This window comes from Carcharodon carcharias, chromosome 3, assembly GCF_017639515.1.
Source record: "Carcharodon carcharias isolate sCarCar2 chromosome 3, sCarCar2.pri, whole genome shotgun sequence".
Classification (NCBI taxonomy): domain Eukaryota; kingdom Metazoa; phylum Chordata; class Chondrichthyes; order Lamniformes; family Lamnidae; genus Carcharodon; species Carcharodon carcharias.
This window is the reverse complement of record NC_054469.1, coordinates 72,730,963-72,751,327: the sequence shown is the minus strand read 5'-3', so window position 1 is coordinate 72,751,327 and position 20,365 is coordinate 72,730,963. Positions and strand designations below refer to the sequence as shown.

Here is a 20,365-nt window from a genome sequence, read left to right as displayed (position 1 = left end):
CCACTTTGTGTGTGTGTCTCTCTCTTCCACTTTTTGTGTGTCTCTCTCTTCCACTTTTTGTGTGTCTCTCTCTCTTCCACTTGGTGTGTGTCTCTCTCTCTTCCACTTGGTGTGTGTCTCTCTCTCTCTCTTCCACTTGGTGTGTGTCTCTCTCTCTCTCTCTCTTCCACTTGGTGTGTGTCTCTCTCTCTCTCTCGTCCACTTGGTGTGCGTCTCTCTCTCTCTCTCGTCCACTTGGTGTGCGTCTCTCTCTCTCTCTTCCACTTGGTGTGCGTCTCTCTCTCTCTCTCTTCCACTTGGTGTGCGTCTCTTTCTGTCCCTTCCACTTGGTGTGTGTCTCTCTCTCTCTCTTCCACTTGGTGTGCGTCTCTCTCTCTCTCTTCCACTTTGTGCGTGTCTCTCTCTCTCTTCCACTTGGTGAGTGTCTCTCTCTCTTCCACTTGGTGTCTCTCTCTCTCTCTTCCACTTGGTGTCTCTCTCTCTCTCTTCCACTTGGTGTCTCTCTCTCTCTCTTCCACTTGGTGTCTCTCTCTCTCTCTTCCACTTGGTGTCTCTCTCTCTCTCTTCCACTTGGTGTCTCTCTCTCTCTCTTCCACTTGGTGTCTCTCTCTCTCTCTTCCACTTGGTGTCTCTCTCACTCTCTTCCACTTGGTGTCTCTCTCTCTCTCTTCCACTTGGTGTCTCTCTCTCTCTCTTCCACTTGGTGTCTCTCTCTCTCTCTTCCACTTGGTGTGTCTCGCTCTCTCTTCCACTTGGTGTGTGTCTCTCTCTCTTCCACTTGGGGTGTCTCTCTCTCTCTTCCACTTTGTGTGTCTCTCTCTCTCTTCCACTTGGTGTGTCTCTCTCTCTCTTCCACTTGGTGTGTCTCTCGCTCTCTTCCACTTGGTGTGTCTCTCGCTCTCTTCCACTTGGTGTGTCTCTCGCTCTCTTCCACTTGGTGTGTCTCTCTCTCTCTTCCACTTCGTGTGTCTCTCTCTCTCTCTTCCACTTGGTGTGTGTCTTTCTCTCTCTTCCACTTGATGTGTCTCTCTCTCTCCTCCACTTGGTGTGTCTCTCTCTCTTCCACTTGGTGTGTGTCTCTCTCTCTTCCACTTGGTGTCTCTCTCTCTCTCTTCCACTTGGTGTGTCTCTCTCTCTCTCTTCCACTTGGTGTGTGTCCCTCTCTCTTCCACTTGGTGTGTGCCTCTCTCTCTCTTCCACTGTGTGTGTCTCTCTCTCTCTTCCACTTGGTGTGTCTCTCTCTCTCTTCCACTTGGTGTGTCTCTCTCTCTCTCTCTCTTCCACTTGGTGTCTTTCTCTCTCTCTCTCTTCCACTTGGTGTGTGTCTCTCTCTCTCTCTTCCACTTGGTGTGTGTCTCTCTCTCTCTCTTCCACTTGGCGTGTGTGTCTCTCTCTCTCTTCCACTTGGTGTGTGTGTCTCTCTCTGTCCCTTCCACTTGGTGTGCGTCTCTCTCTGTCCCTTCCACTTGGTGTGCGTCTCTCTCTCTCTCTTCCACTTGGTGTGTGTCTTTCTCTCTCTTCCACTTGATGTGTCTCTCTCTCTCCTCCACTTGGTGTGTCTCTCTCTCTTCCACTTGGTGTGTGTCTCTCTCTCTTCCACTTGGTGTCTCTCTCTCTCTCTTCCACTTGGTGTGTCTCTCTCTCTCTCTTCCACTTGGTGTGTGTCCCTCTCTCTTCCACTTGGTGTGTGCCTCTCTCTCTCTTCCACTGTGTGTGTCTCTCTCTCTCTTCCACTTGGTGTGTCTCTCTCTCTCTCTCTCTTCCACTTGGTGTCTTTCTCTCTCTCTCTCTTCCACTTGGTGTGTGTCTCTCTCTCTCTCTTCCACTTGGTGTCTTTCTCTCTCTCTCTCTTCCACTTGGTGTGTGTGTCTCTCTCTCTCTTCCACTTGGTGTGTGTGTCTCTCTCTGTCCCTTCCACTTGGTGTGCGTCTCTCTCTCTCTCTTCCACTTGGTGTGCGTCTCTCTCTCTCTCTTCCACTTGGTGTGCGTCTCTCTCTCTCTCTTCCACTTGGTGTGCGTCTCTCTCTCTCTCTCTCTTCCACTTGGTGTGCGTCTCTCTCTCTCTCTTCCACATGGTGTGCGTCTCTCTCTCTCTCTTCCACTTGGTGTGCGTCTCTCTCTCTCTCACTTCCACTTGGTGTGCGTCTCTCTCTCTCTTTTCCACTTGGTGTGCGTCTCTCTCTGTCCCTTCCACTTGGTGTGCGTCTCTCTCTCTCTCTTCCACTTGGTGTGCGTCTCTCTCTCTCTCTTCCACTTGGTGTGTGTGTCTCTCTCTCTCTTCCACTTGGTGTGTGTCTCTCTCTCTCTCTTCCACTTGGTGTGTGTCTCTCTCTCTCTCTCTTCCACTTGGTGTGTGTCTCTCTCTCTCTCTCTCTTCCACTTGGTGTGCGTCTCTCTCTCTCTTCCACTTGGTGTGCGTCTCTCTCTCTCTCTTCCACTTGGTGTGCGTCTCTCTCTCTCTCTTCCACTTGGTGTGCGTCTCTCTCTGTCCCTTCCACTTGGTGTGCGTCTCTCTCTCTCTCTTCCACTTGGTGTGCGTCTCTCTCTCTCTCTTCCACTTGGTGTGTCTCTCTCTCTCTCTTCCACTTGGTGTGTGTCTTTCTCTCTCTTCCACTTGGTGTGTCTCTCTCTCTTCCACTTGGTGTGTGTCTCTCTCTCTTCCACTTGGTGTCTCTCTCTTCCACTTGGTGTGTCTCTCTCTCTCTTCCACTTGGTGTGTCTCTCTCTCTCTCTTCCACTTGGTGTGCCTCTCTCTCTCTTCCACTTGGTGTGTCTCTCTCTCTCTTCCACTTGGTGTGTCTCTCTCTCTCTTCCAATTGGTGTGTGTCTCTCTCTCCTCCACTTGGTGTGTCTCTCTCTCTTCCACTTGGTGTGTGTCTCTCTCTCTCTCTCTCTCTTCCACTTGATGTCTTTCTCTCTCTCTCTCTCTTCCACTTGGTGTGTGTCTCTCTCTCTCTCTTCCACTTGGTGTGTGTCTCTCTCTCTCTCTTCCACTTGGTGTGTGTCTCTCTCTCTCTCTTCCACTTGGTGTGTCTCTCTCTCTTCCACTTGGTGTGTGTCTCTCTCTCTTCCACTTGGTGTCTCTCTCTCTCTCTTCCACTTGGTGTGTCTCTCTCTCTCTTCCACTTTGTGTGTCTCTCTCTCTCTCTTCCACTTGGTGTGTGTCCCTCTCTCTTCCACTTGGTGTGTGCCTCTCTCTTCCATTTGGTGTGTCTCTCTCTCTCTCTTCCACTTTGTGAGTCTCTCTCTCTCTCTTCCACTTGGTGTGCGTCTCTCTCTCTCTCTTCCACTTGGTGTGTGTCTCTCTCTCTTTTCCACTTGGTGTCTCTCTCTCTCTCTTCCACTTGGTGTCTCTCTCTCTCTCTTCCACTTGGTGTCTCTCTCTCTCTCTTCCACTTGGTGTCTCTCTCTCTCTCTTCCACTTGGTGTCTCTCTCTCTCTCTTCCACTTGGTGTGTCTCGCTCTCTCTTCCACTTGGTGTGTGTCTCTCTCTCTTCCACTTGGGGTGTCTCTCTCTCTCTTCCACTTTGTGTGTCTCTCTCTCTCTTCCACTTGGTGTGTCTCTCTCTCTCTTCCACTTGGTGTGTCTCTCGCTCTCTTCCACTTGGTGTGTCTCTCGCTCTCTTCCACTTGGTGTGTCTCTCGCTCTCTTCCACTTGGTGTGTCTCTCTCTCTCTTCCACTTCGTGTGTCTCTCTCTCTCTCTTCCACTTGGTGTGTGTCTTTCTCTCTCTTCCACTTGATGTGTCTCTCTCTCTCCTCCACTTGGTGTGTCTCTCTCTCTTCCACTTGGTGTGTGTCTCTCTCTCTTCCACTTGGTGTCTCTCTCTCTCTCTTCCACTTGGTGTGTCTCTCTCTCTCTCTTCCACTTGGTGTGTGTCCCTCTCTCTTCCACTTGGTGTGTGCCTCTCTCTCTCTTCCACTGTGTGTGTCTCTCTCTCTCTTCCACTTGGTGTGTCTCTCTCTCTCTCTCTCTTCCACTTGGTGTCTTTCTCTCTCTCTCTCTTCCACTTGGTGTGTGTCTCTCTCTCTCTCTTCCACTTGGTGTGTGTCTCTCTCTCTCTCTTCCACTTGGTGTGTGTGTCTCTCTCTCTCTTCCACTTGGTGTGTGTGTCTCTCTCTGTCCCTTCCACTTGGTGTGCGTCTCTCTCTGTCCCTTCCACTTGGTGTGCGTCTCTCTCTCTCTCTTCCACTTGGTGTGTGTCTTTCTCTCTCTTCCACTTGATGTGTCTCTCTCTCTCCTCCACTTGGTGTGTCTCTCTCTCTTCCACTTGGTGTGTGTCTCTCTCTCTTCCACTTGGTGTCTCTCTCTCTCTCTTCCACTTGGTGTGTCTCTCTCTCTCTCTTCCACTTGGTGTGTGTCCCTCTCTCTTCCACTTGGTGTGTGCCTCTCTCTCTCTTCCACTGTGTGTGTCTCTCTCTCTCTTCCACTTGGTGTGTCTCTCTCTCTCTCTCTCTTCCACTTGGTGTCTTTCTCTCTCTCTCTCTTCCACTTGGTGTGTGTCTCTCTCTCTCTCTTCCACTTGGTGTGTGTCTCTCTCTCTCTCTTCCACTTGGTGTGTGTGTCTCTCTCTCTCTTCCACTTGGTGTGTGCGTCTCTCTCTCTCTCTTCCACTTGGTGTGCGTCTCTCTCTCTCTCTTCCACTTGGTGTGCGTCTCTCTCTCTCTCTTCCACTTGGTGTGCGTCTCTCTCTCTCTCTTCCACTTGGTGTGCGTCTCTCTCTCTCTCTCTCTTCCACTTGGTGTGCGTCTCTCTCTCTCTCTTCCACATGGTGTGCGTCTCTCTCTCTCTCTTCCACTTGGTGTGCGTCTCTCTCTCTCTCACTTCCACTTGGTGTGCGTCTCTCTCTCTCTCTTCCACTTGGTGTGCGTCTCTCTCTGTCCCTTCCACTTGGTGTGCGTCTCTCTCTCTCTCTTCCACTTGGTGTGCGTCTCTCTCTCTCTCTTCCACTTGGTGTGTGTGTCTCTCTCTCTCTTCCACTTGGTGTGTGTCTCTCTCTCTCTCTTCCACTTGGTGTGTGTCTCTCTCTCTCTCTCTTCCACTTGGTGTGTGTCTCTCTCTCTCTCTCTTCCACTTGGTGTGCGTCTCTCTCTCTCTCTCTTCCACTTGGTGTGCGTCTCTCTCTCTCTCTTCCACTTGGTGTGCGTCTCTCTCTCTCTCTTCCACTTGGTGTGCCTCTCTCTCTCTCTGTCTTCCAATTTGTGTGTGTCTCTCTCTCTCTTCCAATTTGTGTGTGTCTCTCTCTTCTGGTTTGTGTCTCTCTCTCTCTCTTCCAATTTGTGTCTCTCTCTCTCTCTTCCAATTTGGGTGTCTCTCTCTCTCTCTTCCAATTTGTGTGTGTCTCTCTCTCTCTCTTCCAATTTGTGTGTGTCTCTCTCTCTCTCTTCCAATTTGTGTGTGTCTCTCTCTCTCTTCCAATTTGTGTGTCCCTCTCTCTCTTCCAATTTGTGTGTCTCTCTCTCTCTCTTCCAATTTGTGTGTCTCTCTCTCTCTCTTCCAATTTGTGTGTCTCTCTCTCGCTTCCAATTTGTGTGTGTCTCTCTCTCTTCCAACTTGTGTGTCTCTTTCTCTTCCAATTTGTGTGTCTCTTTCTCTTCCAATTTGTGTGTCTCTCTCTCTTCCAATTTGTGTGTCTCCCTCTCTCTTCCAATTTGTGTTTCTCTCTCTCTCTTCCAATTTGTGTGTCTCTCTCTCTTCCAATTTGTGTGTCTCTCTCTCTTCCAATTTGTGTGTCTCTCTCTCTTCCAATTTGTGTGTCTCTCTCTCTTCCAATTTGTGTGTCTCTCTCCCTCTCTTCCACTTGGTGTGTGTCTCTCTCTCTCTCTTCCACTTGGTGTGTGTCTCTCTCTCTCTCTTCCACTTGGTGTGTGTCTCTCTCTCTCTCTTCCACTTGGTGTGTCTCTCTCTCTCTCTCTCTTCCACTTGGTGTGTGTGTCTCTCTCTCTCTTCCACTTGGTGTGCGTCTCTCTCTCTCTCTTCCACTTGGTGTGCGTCTCTCTCTCTCTCTCTTCCACTTGATGTGCATCTCTCTCTGTCCCTTCCACTTGGTGTGCGTCTCTCTCTCTCTCTTCCACGTGGTGTGCGTCTCTCTCTCTCTCTTCCACTTGGTGTGCGTCTCTTTGTCTCTCTTCCACTTTGTGTGTGTCTCTCTCTCTTTTCCACTTGGTGTCTCTCTCTCTCTCTTCCACTTGGTGTGTCACTCTCTCTCTTCCACTTGGTGTGTCTCTCTCTCTCTTCCACTTGGTGTGTCTCTCTCTCTCTTCCACTTGGTGTGTCTCTCTCTCTCTTCCACTTGGTGTGTCTCTCTCTCTCTTCCACTTGGTGTGTCTCTCTCTCTCTTCCACTTGGTGTGTCTCTCTCTCTCTTACACTTGGTGTGTCTCTCTCTCTCTTCCACTTGGTGTGTCTCTCGCTCTCTTCCACTTGGTGTGTCTCTCGCTCTCTTCCACTTGGTGTGTCTCTCGCTCTCTTCCACTTGGTGTGTCTCTCTCTCTCTTCCACTTGGTGTGTGTCTCTCTCTCTTCCACTTGGAGTGTCTCTCTCGCTCTTCCACTTGGTGTGTCTCTCTCTCTCTTCCAACTGGTGTGTGTCTTTCTCTCTCTTCCACTTGGTGTGTCTCTCTCTCTCCTCCGCTTGGTGTGTCTCTCTCTCTTCCACTTGGTGTGTGTCTCTCTCTCTTCCACTTGGTGTCTCTCTCTCTCTCTTCCACTTGGTGTGTCTCTCTCTCTCTCTTCCACTTTGTATGTCTCTCTCTCTCTCTTCCACTTTGTGTGTCTCTCTCTCTCTTCCACTTTGTGTGTCTCTCTCTCTCTTCCACTTTGTGTGTCTCTCTCTCTCTTCCACTTTGTGTCTCTCTCTCTCTTCCACTTTGTTGTCTCTCTCTCTCTTCCACTTTGTGTGTCTCTCTCTCTCTTCCACTTTGTGTGTCTCTCTCTCTCTTCCACTTTGTGTGTCTCTCTCTCTCTTCCACTTTGTGTGTGTCTCTCACTCTTCCACTTTGTGTGTCTCTCTCTCTCTTCCACTTTGTGTGTGTCTCTCTCTCTTCCACTTGGTGTGTGTCTCTCTCTCTCTTCCACTTGGTGTGTGTCTCTCTCTCTCTTCCACTTGGTGTGCCTCTCTCTCTCTTCCACTTGGTGTGTCTCTCTCCCTCTTCCACTTGGTGTGTCTCTCTCTCTCCTCCACTTGGTGTGTCTCTCTCTCTTCCACTTGGTGTGTGTCTCTCTCTCTTCCACTTTGTGTGTGTCTCTCTCTCTTCCACTTTGTGTGTCTCTCTCTCTCTTCCACTTTGTGTGTCTCTCTCTCTCTTCCACTTTGTGAGTCTCTCTCTCTCTCTTCCACTTTGTGTGTCTCTCTCTCTCTTCCACTTTGTGTGTCTCTCTCTCTCTTCCACTTTGTGTGTGTCTCTCCCTCTTCCACTTGGTGTGTCTCTCTCTCTCCTCCACTTGGTGTGTCTCTCTCTCTTCCACTTGGTGTGTGTCTCTCTCTCTTCCACTTTGTGTGTGTCTCTCTCTCTCTTCCACTTTGTGTGTGTCTCTCTCTCTTCCACTTTGTGTGTGTCTCTCTCTCTTCCACTTTGTGTGTGTCTCTCTCTCTTCCACTTTGTGTGTGTCTCTCTCTCTTCCACTTTGTGTGTGTCTCTCTCTCTTCCACTTTGTGTGTCTCTCTCTCTTCCACTTTGTGTGTCTCTCTCTCTCTTCCACTTTGTGTGTCTCTCTCTCTCTTCCACTTTGTGTGTCTCTCTCTCTCTCTTCCACTTTGTGAGTCTCTCTCTCTCTCTTCCACTTTGTGTGTCTCTCTCTCTCTTCCACTTTGTGTGTGTCTCTCTCTCTTCCACTTTGTGTGTTTCTCTCTCTCTCATCCAGATAATAATTGTCTCGCTCCCAGCTTGTCTTTCTTTCACCCTCTTCCAGTTTGCGTTTCTCACTCTCTCTCTCTCTCTTCCAGCTTTTGTTTCTGTTCCAATATGTGTCTCTCTCTCTCTTCCAATTTGTGTCTCTCTCTCTTCCAATTTGTCTCTCTCTCTTCCAATTTGTCTCTCTCTCTTCCAATTTGTCTCTCTCTCTTCCAATTTGTCTCTCTCTCTCTTCCAATTTGTCTCTCTCTCTCTTCCAATTTGTCTCTCTCGCTCTTCCAATTTGTGTGTGTGTCTCTCTCTCTTCCAATTTGTGTGTGTGTCTCTCTCCCAATTTGTGTGTCTCTCTCTCACTCTTCCAATTTGTGTCTCTCTCTCTCTTCCAATTTGTGTGTCTCTCTGTCTTCCAATTTGTGTGTGTCTCTGTGTCTTCCAATTTGTTTGTGTCTCTCTCTCTTCCAATTTGTGTGTGTCTCTCTCTCTTCCAATTTGTGTGTGTCTCTCTCTCTTCCAATTTGTGTGTGTCTCTCTCTCTTCCAATTTGTGTGTGTCTCTCTCTCTTCCAATTTGTGTGTGTCTCTCTCTCTTCCAATTTGTGTGTCTCTCTCTCTTCCACTTTGTGTGTCTCTCTCTCTCTTCCACTTTGTGTGTCTCTCTCTCTCTTCCACTTTGTGTGTCTCTCTCTCTCTCTACCACTTTGTGTGTCTCTCTCTCTCTTCCACTTTGTGTGTGTCTCTCTTCCACTTTGTGTGTGTCTCTCTTCCACTTTGTGTGTGTCTCTCTCTCTCTTCCACTTTGTGTGTGTGTCTCGCTCTTCCACTTTGTGTGTGTCTCTCTCTCTTCCACTTTGTGTGTGTCTCTCTCTCTTCCAGTTTCTGTGTGTCTCTCTCACTTCCACTTTGTGTGTGTCTCTCTCTCTTCCACTTTGTGTGTCTCTCTCTCTTCCACTTTGTGTGTCTCTCTCTCTCTTCCACTTTGTGTGTCTCTCTCTCTCTTCCACTTTGTGTGTCTCTCTCTCTCTCTTCCACTTTGTGAGTCTCTCTCTCTCTCTTCCACTTTGTGTGTCTCTCTCTCTTCCACTTTGTGTGTCTCTCTCTCTCTTCCACTTTGTGTGTCTCTCTCTCTCTTCCACTTTGTGTGTCTCTCTCTCTCTCTTCCACTTTGTGAGTCTCTCTCTCTCTCTTCCACTTTGTGTGTCTCTCTCTCTCTTCCACTTTGTGTGTGTCTCTCTCTCTTCCACTTTGTGTGTTTCTCTCTCTCTCATCCAGATAATAATTGTCTCGCTCCCAGCTTGTCTTTCTTTCACCCTCTTCCAGTTTGCGTTTCTCACTCTCTCTCTCTCTCTTCCAGCTTTTGTTTCTGTTCCAATATGTGTCTCTCTCTCTCTTCCAATTTGTGTCTCTCTCTCTTCCAATTTGTCTCTCTCTCTTCCAATTTGTCTCTCTCTCTTCCAATTTGTCTCTCTCTCTTCCAATTTGTCTCTCTCTCTCTTCCAATTTGTCTCTCTCTCTCTTCCAATTTGTCTCTCTCGCTCTTCCAATTTGTGTGTGTGTCTCTCTCTCTTCCAATTTGTGTGTGTGTCTCTCTCCCAATTTGTGTGTCTCTCTCTCGCTCTTCCAATTTGTGTCTCTCTCTCTCTTCCAATTTGTGTGTCTCTCTGTCTTCCAATTTGTGTGTGTCTCTGTGTCTTCCAATTTGTTTGTGTCTCTCTCTCTTCCAATTTGTGTGTGTCTCTCTCTCTTCCAATTTGTGTGTGTCTCTCTCTCTTCCAATTTGTGTGTGTCTCTCTCTCTTCCAATTTGTGTGTGTCTCTCTCTCTTCCAATTTGTGTGTCTCTCTCTCTTCCACTTTGTGTGTCTCTCTCTCTCTTCCACTTTGTGTGTCTCTCTCTCTCTTCCACTTTGTGTGTCTCTCTCTCTCTCTACCACTTTGTGTGTCTCTCTCTCTCTTCCACTTTGTGTGTGTCTCTCTTCCACTTTGTGTGTGTCTCTCTTCCACTTTGTGTGTGTCTCTCTCTCTCTTCCACTTTGTGTGTGTGTCTCGCTCTTCCACTTTGTGTGTGTCTCTCTCTCTTCCACTTTGTGTGTGTCTCTCTCTCTTCCAGTTTCTGTGTGTCTCTCTCACTTCCAGTTTTTTGTGTCGCTCTCTCCCTCTTCCAATTTGTGTGTCGCTCTCTCCCTCTTCCAATTTGTGTCTCTCTCTCTCCCTTCAAATTTGTGTGTCTCTCTCTCTCTCTTCCAATTTGTGTCGCTCTCTCTCTCTTCCAGTTTGTGTCTCTCTCTCTCTCTTCCAATTAGTGTGTGTCTCTCTCTCTCTTCCAATTTGTGTGTCTCTCTCTCTCTCTTCCAATTTGTGTGTCTCTCTCTCTCGCTTCCAATTTGTGTGTGTCTCTCTCTCTCTTCCAATTTGTGTGTGTCTCTCTCTTCCGGTTTGTGTCTCTCTCTCTCTCTTCCAATTTGTGTCTCTCTCTCTCTCTTCCACTTTGTGTGTCTCTCTCTCTCTTCCACTTTGTGTGTCTCTCTCTCTCTTCCACTTTGTGTGTCTCTCTCTCTCTTCCACTTGGTGTGTCTCTCTCTCTCTTCCACTTGGTGTGTCTCTCTCTCTCTTCCACTTTGTGTGTCGCTCTCTCTCTTCCACTTTGTGTGTCGCTCTCTCTCTTCCACTTTGTGTGTTTCTCTCTCTTCCACTTTGTGTGTGTCTCTCTCTCTTCCAGTTTCTGTGTGTCTCTCTCACTTCCAGTTTGTGTGTCGCTCTCTCTCTTCCACTTTGTGTGTCGCTCTCTCCCTCTTCCAATTTGTGTCTCTCTCTCTTCCAATTTGTGTCTCTCTCTCTTCCAATTTGTGTCTCTCTCTCTTCCAATTTGTGTGTGTCTCTCTCTCTTCCAATTTGTGTGTCTCTCTCTCTTCCAATTTGTGTGTGTCTCTCTCTCTTCCAATTTGTGTGTGTCTCTCTCTCTTCCAATTTGTGTGTGTCTCTCTCTCTTCCAATTTGTGTGTCTCTCTCTCTTCCAATTTGTGTGTGTCTCTCTCTCTCTTCCAATTTGTGTGTCTCTCTGTCTTCCAATTTGTGTGTGTCTCTCTGTCTTCCAATTTGTGTGTGTCTCTCTGTCTTCCAATTTGTGTGTGTCTCTCTCTCTTCCAATTTGTGTGTGTCTCTCTCTCTTCCAATTTGTGTGTGTCTCTCTCTCTTCCAATTTGTGTGTGTCTCTCTCTCTTCCAATTTGTGTGTCTCTCTCTCTCTTCCAATTTGTGTGTCTCTCTCTCTCTTCCAATTTGTGTGTCTCTCTCTCTCTTCCAATTTGTGTGTCTCTCTCTCTTCCAATTTGTGTGTGTCTCTCTCTCTTCCAATTTGTGTGTGTCTCTCTCTCTTCCAATTTGTGTGTGTCTCTCTCTCTTCCAATTTTTGTGTCTCTCTCTCTCTTCCAATTTGTGTGTGTCTCTCTCTCTCTTCCAATTTGTGCGTGTCTCTCTCTCTTCCAATTTGTGTGTGTCTTTCTCTCTTCCAATTTGTGTGTGTCTCTCTCTCTTCCAATTTGTGTGTCTCTCTCTCGCTCTTCCAATTTGTGTGTCTCTCTCTCTCTCTTCCAATTTGTGTGTCTCTCTCTCTCTTCCAATTTGTGTCTCTCTCTCTCTCTTCCAATTTGTGTCTCTCTCTCTCTTCCAATTTGTGTGTCTCTCTCTCTTCCAATTTGTGTGTCTCTCTCTCTCTTCCAATTAGTGTGCCTCTCTCTCTCTTCCAATTTGTGTGTTTCTCTCTCTCTTCCAATTTGTGTGTGTGTCTCTCTCTCTCTCTTCCAGTTTGTTTCTCTCTCTCTCTTCCAGTTAGTAATTGTCTTGCTCCCAGCTTCTGTCTCTCTCTCACCCTCATCCAGTTTGCCTTTCTCACTCTGTCTCTCTCTCTCTTCCAGCTTTTGTTTCTGTTCCAATCTGTGTATCTCTCTCTCTTCCATCTTGTTTTTCTCTCTGTCTCTTATAGTTTGTCTTTCCCTCTGTCTCTTCCAGTTCATGTTTCTGTCTCTCATCCAGCTTCTGTTTCTCTTTCTCACTCTTACAGCTTGTGTTTCTCTTTCTCTCTATTCCAGCCTGTGTTTTTCTCTCTCTCTCTCTCTTCCACTTTGTGTGTCTCTCTCTCTGTTCCACTTTGTGTGTGCCTCTCTCTGTTCCACTTTGTGTGTGCCTCTCTCTGTTCCACTTTGTGTGTGCCTCTCTCTCTTCCACTTTGTGTGTGCCTCTCTCTCTTCCACTTTGTGTGTGCCTCTCTCTCTTCCACTTTGTGTGTGCCTCTCTCTCTTCCACTTTGTGTGTGCCTCTCTCTCTTCCACTTTGTGTGTGCCTCTCTCTCTTCCACTTTGTGTGTGCCTCTCTCTCTTCCACTTTGTGTGTGCCTCTCTCTCTTCCAGTTCCTGTGTGTCTCTCTCACTTCGTTTGTGTGTCTCTCTCACTTCCAGTTTGTGTGTTTCTCTCTCTCTTCCACTTTGTGTGTCGCTCTCTCCCTCTTCCAATTTGTGTGTCGCTCTCTCCCTCTTCCAATTTGTGTCTCTCTCTCTCCCTTCAAATTTGTGTGTCTCTCTCTCTCTCTCTTCCAATTTGTGTCACTCTCTCTCTCTTCCAGTTTGTGTCTCTCTCTCTCTCTTCCAGTTTGTGTTTCTCTCTCTTCCAGTTTGTGTTTCTCTCTCTTCCCGTTTGTGTTTCTCTTTCTCTCTATTCCAGCCTGTGTTTTTCTCTCTCTCTCTCTCTCTTCCACTTTGTGTGTGCCTCTCTCTCTTCCACTTTGTGTGTGCCTCTCTCTCTTCCACTTTGTGTGTGCCTCTCTCTCTTCCACTTTGTGTGTGCCTCTCTCTCTTCCACTTTGTGTGTGCCTCTCTCTCTTCCACTTTGTGTGTGCCTCTCTCTCTTCCACTTTGTGTGTGCCTCTCTCTCTTCCACTTTGTGTGTGCCTCTCTCTCTTCCACTTTGTGTGTGCCTCTCTCTCTTCCACTTTGTGTGTGCCTCTCTCTCTCTTCCACTTTGTGTGTGCCTCTCTCTCTTCCACTTTGTGTGTGCCTCTCTCTCTTCCACTTTGTGTGTGTCTCTCTCTTCCAATTTGTGTGTGTCTCTCTCTCTTCCACTTTGTGTGTGCCTCTCTCTCTTCCACTTTGCGTGTGCCTCTCTCTCTTCCACCTTGTGTGTGCCTCTCTCTCTTCCACTTTGTGTGTCTCTCTCTCTTCCACTTTGTGTGTGTCTCTCTCTTTTCCAGTTCCTGTGTGTCTCTCTCACTTCGTTTGTGTGTCTCTCTCACTTCCAGTTTGTGTGTCGCTCTCTCTCTTCCACTTTGTGTGTCGCTCTCTCCCTCTTCCAATTTGTGTGTCGCTCTCTCCCTCTTCCAATTTGTGTCTCTCTCTCTCCCTTCAAATTTGTGTGTCTCTCTCTCTCTCTCTTCCAATTTGTGTCGCTCTCTCTCTCTTCCAGTTTGTGTCTCTCTCTCTCTCTTCCAGTTTGTGTTTCTCTCTCTTCCAGTTTGTGTTTCTCTCTCTTCCCGTTTGTGTTTCTCTTTCTCTCTATTCCAGCCTGTGTTTTTCTCTCTCTCTCTCTCTCTCTTCCACTTTGTGTGTGTCTCTCTCTCTTCCACTTTGTGTGTGTCTCTCTCTATCTTCCACTTTGTGTGTCTCTCTCTCTATCTTCCACTTTGTGCGTCTCTCTCTCTCTTCCACTTTGTGTGTGCCTCTCTCTCTTCCACTTTGTGTGTGCCTCTCTCTGTTCCACTTTGTGTGTGCCTCTCTCTGTTCCACTTTGTGTGTGCCTCTCTCTCTTCCACTTTGTGTGTGCCTCTCTCTCTTCCACTTTGTGTGTGCCTCTCTCTCTTCCACTTTGTGTGTGCCTCTCTCTCTTCCACTTTGTGTGTGCCTCTCTCTCTTCCACTTTGTGTGTGCCTCTCTCTCTTCCAGTTCCTGTGTGTCTCTCTCACTTCGTTTGTGTGTCTCTCTCACTTCCAGTTTGTGTGTTTCTCTCTCTCTTCCACTTTGTGTGTCGCTCTCTCCCTCTTCCAATTTGTGTGTCGCTCTCTCCCTCTTCCAATTTGTGTCTCTCTCTCTCCCTTCAAATTTGTGTCACTCTCTCTCTCTTCCAGTTTGTGTCTCTCTCTCTCTCTTCCAGTTTGTGTTTCTCTCTCTTCCAGTTTGTGTTTCTCTCTCTTCCAGTTTGTGTTTCTCTCTCTTCCAGTTTGTGTTTCTCTCTCTTCCCGTTTGTGTTTCTCTTTCTCTCTATTCCAGCCTGTGTTTTTCTCTCTCTCTCTCTCTCTCTTCCACTTTGTGTGTGCCTCTCTCTCTTCCACTTTGTGTGTGCCTCTCTCTCTTCCACTTTGTGTGTGCCTCTCTCTCTTCCACTTTGTGTGTGCCTCTCTCTCTTCCACTTTGTGTGTGCCTCTCTCTCTTCCACTTTGTGTGTGTCTCTCTCTTCCAATTTGTGTGTGTCTCTCTCTCTTCCACTTTGCGTGTGCCTCTCTCTCTTCCACCTTGTGTGTGCCTCTCTCTCTTCCACTTTGTGTGTCTCTCTCTCTTCCACTTTGTGTGTGTCTCTCTCTCTTTTCCACTTTGTGTGTGTCTCTCTCTCTTTTCCACTTTGTGTGTGTGTCTCTCTCTCTTCCACTTTGTGTGTGTCTCTCTCTCTTCCACTTTGTGTGTGTCTCTCTCTCTTCCAGTTCCTGTGTGTCTCTCTCACTTCGTTTGTGTGTCTCTCTCACTTCGTTTGTGTGTCTCTCTCACTTCCAGTTTGTGTGTCGCTCTCTCTCTTCCACTTTGTGTGTCGCTCTCTCCCTCTTCCAATTTGTGTGTCGCTCTCTCCCTCTTCCAATTTGTGTCTCTCTCTCTCCCTTCAAATTTGTGTGTCTCTCTCTCTCTCTCTTCCAATTTGTGTCGCTCTCTCTCTCTTCCAGTTTGTGTCTCTCTCTCTCTCTTCCAGTTTGTGTTTCTCTCTCTTCCAGTTTGTGTTTCTCTCTCTTCCCGTTTGTGTTTCTCTTTCTCTCTATTCCAGCCTGTGTTTTTCTCTCTCTCTCTCTCTCTTCCACTTTGTGTGTGTCTCTCTCTCTTCCACTTTGTGTGTGTCTCTCTCTATCTTCCACTTTGTGTGTGTCTCTCTCTATCTTCCACTTTGTGTGTCTCTCTCTCTATCTTCCACTTTGTGTGTCTCTCTCTCTCTTCCACTTTGTGTGTCTCTCTCTCTCTTCCACTTTGTGTGTCTCTCTCTCTCTTCCACTTTGTGTGTCTCTCTCTCTCTTCCACTTTGTGTGTCTCTCTCTCTCTTCCACTTTGTGTGTCTATCTCTCTCTTCCACTTTGTGTGTCTCTCTCTCTCTTCCACTTTGTGTGTCTCTCTCTCTCTTCCACTTTGTGTGTGTGTCTCTCTCTTCCACTTTGTGTGTGTGTCTCTCTCTTCCACTTTGTGTGTGTGTCTCTCTCTTCCACTTTGTGTGTGTGTCTCTCTCTTCCACTTTGTGTGTGTGTCTCTCTCTTCCACTTTGTGTGTGTGTCTCTCTCTTCCACTTTGTGTGTGTGTCTCTCTCTTCCACTTTGTGTGTGTCTCTCTCTCTTCCACTTTGTGTGTGTCTCTCTCTCTTCCACTTTGTGTGTGTCTCTCTCTCTTCCACTTTGTGTGTGTCTCTCTCTCTTCCACTTTGTGTGTGTCTCTCTCTCTTCCAGTTTCTGTGTGTCTCTCTCACTTCCAGTTTGTGTGTCGCTCTCTCTCTTCCACTTTGTGTGTCGCTCTCTCCCTCTTCCAATTTGTGTGTCGCTCTCTCCCTCTTCCAATTTGTGTCTCTCTCTCTCCCTTCCAATTTGTGTGTCTCTCTCTCTCCCTTCCAATTTGTGTCGCTCTCTCTCTCTTCCAGTTTGTGTGTCTCTCTCTCTCTTCCAGTTTGTGTCTCTCTCTCTCTCTTCCAGTTTGTGTCTCTCTCTCTCTCTTCCAGTTTGTGTCTCTCTCTCTCTTCCAGTTTGTGTTTCTCTCTCTTCCAGTTTGTGTTTCTCTCTCTTCCAGTTTGTGTTTCTCTCTCTTCCAGTTTGTGTTTCTCTCTCTTCCAGTTTGTGTTTCTCTCTTTTCCAGTTTGTGTTTCTCTCTCTTCCAGTCTGTGTTTCTCTCTCTTCCAGTCTGTGTTTCTCTCTCTCTCTCCAATGTCCATTAATTATGCATTAATTTATTCTAAAATTAAAATATGGCAGAGGTTCGATGGGTGGGAATGCCATTTTCAAACATCCATGTGAATGTCTCAAAAATAGATTTTAGTCGATATAATAGCGAAGCTGAAACTGCACGGAAGGTAACGCACCTCACTTCAGGCACAACAAATAATAGCAGTGTTTTCACTCTCGTTTTCATATTACCATGAATTAGACATAGAACTCATCTGTGCCTAATAGCTTATGTCTGTTTCCATGGCTAGTTATTCCTGGAACAGGTCACCAGCCTGTCACCAGAGGCTAAAGCTTGAGGAGTGCCTCTCTGCATCAAGCATGGCTGACCAGGACACTCTCCCACTCTCACCACCTGCCATAGGTGTATTGGAAGGATTTGTACTTTGATAATCAATCTGTTTGGCCAGGTTATGAAAGCACCTTCCATGGCCATCGAGTCCTGGGGTGGATCTCAAAAATGGAGCTTCTGGCTCAGAGACAGTGCGTCACAAGACCTCATCTGATATTACCATTACTTAACGTCAAAATGGGCAATACTTTCCTATTCCCCGCAAAAATCAGTGAACATTTAATTTATTATGTGCTCTCTTATCATAGATGGAACACTACTATCTCCAGAGTGCCACTGAGGGCTGCCTGGTAAAATCTGTCTGCAGGAGCTGTCACTCATTTTATAGAGTGAACCTTAGGAGCTGACAACTGAAGCTTCCAGAAGATTCTCACAAAATAACTGCAATGATGATTGATGATTTAGATATGCACTCCCTATATCCAATTTTAAGTGAAATATGTCAGTTTTTCCAAAGTTTGATTTGCCAGTAGCCACAACCAGTATAAATAAAACATACTCTGCTGTTGTCAGACTAATGATGTATATAACATAAAGCTTAACAGCACTACTCTTCAAAAGAAATAAAATATACATCACAAAAGCTGCAAATAACAACTTCAGATAAGGCTTTAATTTAAAAGAAAAGCATATTTGTTACCATCTGTAACCCCATGCTCCTTTGAAAGCTAAGTGCTAAACTGTAAGCAATCTCTGTATAGGCTAATGGACAGCCAACTTTATCAAAACGGCTGGACTGTGTAGATTGCTCTCTGTCTTTTGGTGCTCCAGGCAAACAATTAGAGTGACAGGCAAGAGGGATGTGACTGATGCAGTGCTATACTTCAACAACAAAATTGTCAGGAGAAAAATGCTGATTCCTATACCTGGTCTGTACCATACAAAAAAAATGGAAAAAAGATTCTGTGAGCAGTACAAATACAGTGGCTCGCCAATGAAGGATGCTGAAATCCAACATCATTGATGCAACAATACAATATTTTGTTTATAGCTCGCTCATTAAATTATCTGCAACATTTTTTATATGGCTCACATAGTCACCACTGTACAAGGGCCTATTGTACTAAAATTCAGAGTATCCGATCCTGCAGTAGTGCCTGTTTCCCATCTTTGATGAGTTCAGGTGGTATAGCATTATCACCTGGAGCATAGCCAATGGCAAGTGAGTCAATAGCTTTGTTAAGTTGCTTCACTGTGGTTCAATATCCAGGTCTTCCATGTCAGGCTGACTCTCTGCAGTGCTTAGAGGTATCTTGGTGTTGCCATTTTGCCTAGAGTTCTCGTGCTCTCTGCTAGAACAAGGGGACAGTACTTCAGGTTATTATGTGATGCAAAGATTGTGAACAAGGGTGACTGCAACAATTGCAACAACATTGAGGCAGCTCCCTGTGATATTGTTGAAAAAATATTTGCCCGTATTAATCTTGTCAGACTGCAAATCTTGGCTGAGTGCATCTATCCCAAATCCTATTTCAGACTGGAAGATCCATATTCTACATGATGTTCTCAGTCTGGCAACTGCAAGAGAAATGCCGTGAACAGTGTCACAACAGCGGTTCACAGCTTCGAATTACTTGCGGGCATATTGAACTTTTAAGAAAGATGTGTTTATTTTAAAAAGACATTCAAGCAAAAGCTGGCTGAGAATGTAAAGTTAAAACGTTCTGGAAAATTCCTATGTGGATTATTCTTGACCAACTAGCCCAGAGAGACCCTGGAATATCACACCTTAAAAGGACTCAAGGTCTCTTTCAGACAGAGACACTTGAAAGGAAGCGATGAAATGCAAACAATTGACTTTAATCTCCTGCGGTTGCAGAGGCGATGGAGACTGATTACCACATCTCAGTGGGGAAAGTAAATTGTTCTTTGAAATTAATATTAAAAGTGCAAAAAGGTTTTCTTGACTCTATACCACTAAAGTGTAGAAATGTCCACATTTGTTGCCAATGCTTTTCTAGAAGAAGTAAGTGAAGTTACTTTTGAGGATATAAAAGTTCTGTCCCTCGAACAGTTAAAAGTGCTAGTGAGGCACTTAGGATTAGAATTTCACCCAAAAACCAGAAAACCCAAAATTTTAAAGGGATGACCAACGGTCTATAGGTGGAAATTGAGGACGATGAAATGGATAGCGTAGAGGGAGAGAGATTAAAATTTGAGCAGCGGAAGGATAGAGAAAAGAAAAGGGAAAGAGAGAGAAAAAGGCAGGAGAGGGCAAGGAGAAAAGAGAATTTCAGGGGAGAGAGAGGGAAAGAGAGTTTAAACTAAAACCGCTCAAGATGAGGGGCAGGAATCCTACTGTGTGTCCCTTAAAGACACCACTAGCTCAGGCTTAAGCACTGAGGCAATCTGGTTTGCTCATTTAATCCCTACGTTTGATGAACCAGAGGAGGAAGCCTTCTTCATCTCTTTCAAGTGGTTAGCACAGCAGTTAAAATGGCCAGTCCAACATTGGTCCCGATTACTGCAGAGTAAATTTTCAGGGAAAGCTGATGGGGTTTACTCCCTCTTGCCTGAGGAAAGTGCCACTATGAGGCAGCAAAAAAGACTATTTTAAGTGCCTACCAGTTAGTGCCAGAGGCGTATCATCAGAAGTTCCATACCCTTAGGAATTGGCCTGACCAGATGTAACTGTAATTTGAAAGGCTTAAGCAACTTGCTTTTGACCAGTGGGTGTGGGCAGTTAAGACAGAAGACACTTATGAAAACCTCCATGAAATAATTCTCCTGGAGTTTAAAAACTCATTTCCCTTCACAATAAGAATGCACTGAGAGGAACAGAGGGTAACAGGGGCCAAGCAAGCAGCCGCAATGGTGGATGATTATGAGCTGATCCACAAACTGTTCTCCCAGAAGAGGCCCTACCCTAGTCACCCCAAACAACTGGAAAGGCTGGAAGTGAAGAGAGTGATAGGAAACTATTTAGAAATAGAGATAGTTTAAGTAAGTTATATTGGTATTTGGCTGTTAGGAATAAGGTATATCTTTAATTTTAAGCAATACATGTTTTTCTATTTGTGGGTTAAAAAGGTGTAACATGCAATCTCGTTTCACTTTGGAGTGGAGACAGCAGGTCTAAGCTTTGTTTGTGTGCCTGCATTTTAATTAAATTTTACGAATCTTGACGGGAAGGTAAAACAAACAAGGTAGAAAAAAATTGCCTAGCAACAGGACAGAGACAGAAAAGTTGTTTCAGTTCAGTTGAAAGCAGCATAGCAGGAGGACAGATAGGAAGTCCCAAACTAAAGTTGAAGCCAGGATCCCACAGAGGCTGGTTACAGGGAGAGGGAACTGCAAGGAGACCAGATTTCCAAAAAGAACTGAAGGTCCCAAAGCCAAAGAGTGAGACAGAAAGGAGGATCCCAATAAAATCTTCTAGTCAAAGGAAGAACAGGAGTCTGGAAAAGAACTTGTTCTGTGCAAGTGAAATTAAGGAGCGGGGAGAAAGGCTCCAAGCTCCAAGGCTTAAAGAGAGGAAAGCTGCAGGAAGCACACTTAAAGCAAAAATGACTTGCAAGAAGCCAGAAGGTTCAAGGAGACAGCTGAAGGTCTGTAACTCTTTGCTATGGGCAGGTAAAGTAGTGGTGTTCTGTTGGTATGGCTGATGTCAGGAAAGTATAATAATTTTCATAACGTTATTGGAAGTTATTGTAAGGATAGGAATAGTGTGTGTGCATGTGCATGCACGTGTATGTGTGGGACTTAACTGAATTAAAGACAATCGGTCTCAAGGCTTTGATGTATCAGAAGACAAGCTAGGTTTGAAATGTTAAATAGGTAAACATGGTTGAAGTTGTAGAATGTGAGGTGTAAAAGGAAAATTTGCATCTTTAGATAGACCCAAGTAGTGAATTTCAAAGAGGTGGTAAGGTGTTACACCTAGCCAACAGAGGCTAAGCCAAACAGCGTGTTTAGTTTTCCCAAAACTTACTGATAAAATTGTTACTATGAAAGATTATTATTATTAGAAAAGTAGAGTTGAAAAAGACATATTGGGACAATAGG

The 20,365-nt window shown here is 46.0% G+C and overlaps 1 protein-coding gene across 9 annotated transcripts in view; it reads right to left on the bottom strand.

The window, feature by feature from the left end:
- The window catches only part of cdk14 (cyclin-dependent kinase 14), a 953,540-nt gene that overhangs the window by 335,693 nt on the left and 597,482 nt on the right, over window positions 1-20,365 (bottom strand). Inside the window, exon 14 of one of the 9 annotated variants that reach the window (XM_041183641.1) lies at window positions 16,946-17,652. The exons of 7 other annotated variants lie outside the window; for them this stretch is intronic. In XM_041183641.1, coding sequence (XP_041039575.1) covers window positions 17,603-17,652 — 50 coding nt within the window. In that variant the 3' untranslated portion in view covers window positions 16,946-17,602. Of the gene's footprint in view, window positions 1-16,945; window positions 17,653-20,365 lie in introns of those variants that run through there. One more of the 9 variants, XM_041183642.1, reaches the window with a different exon arrangement.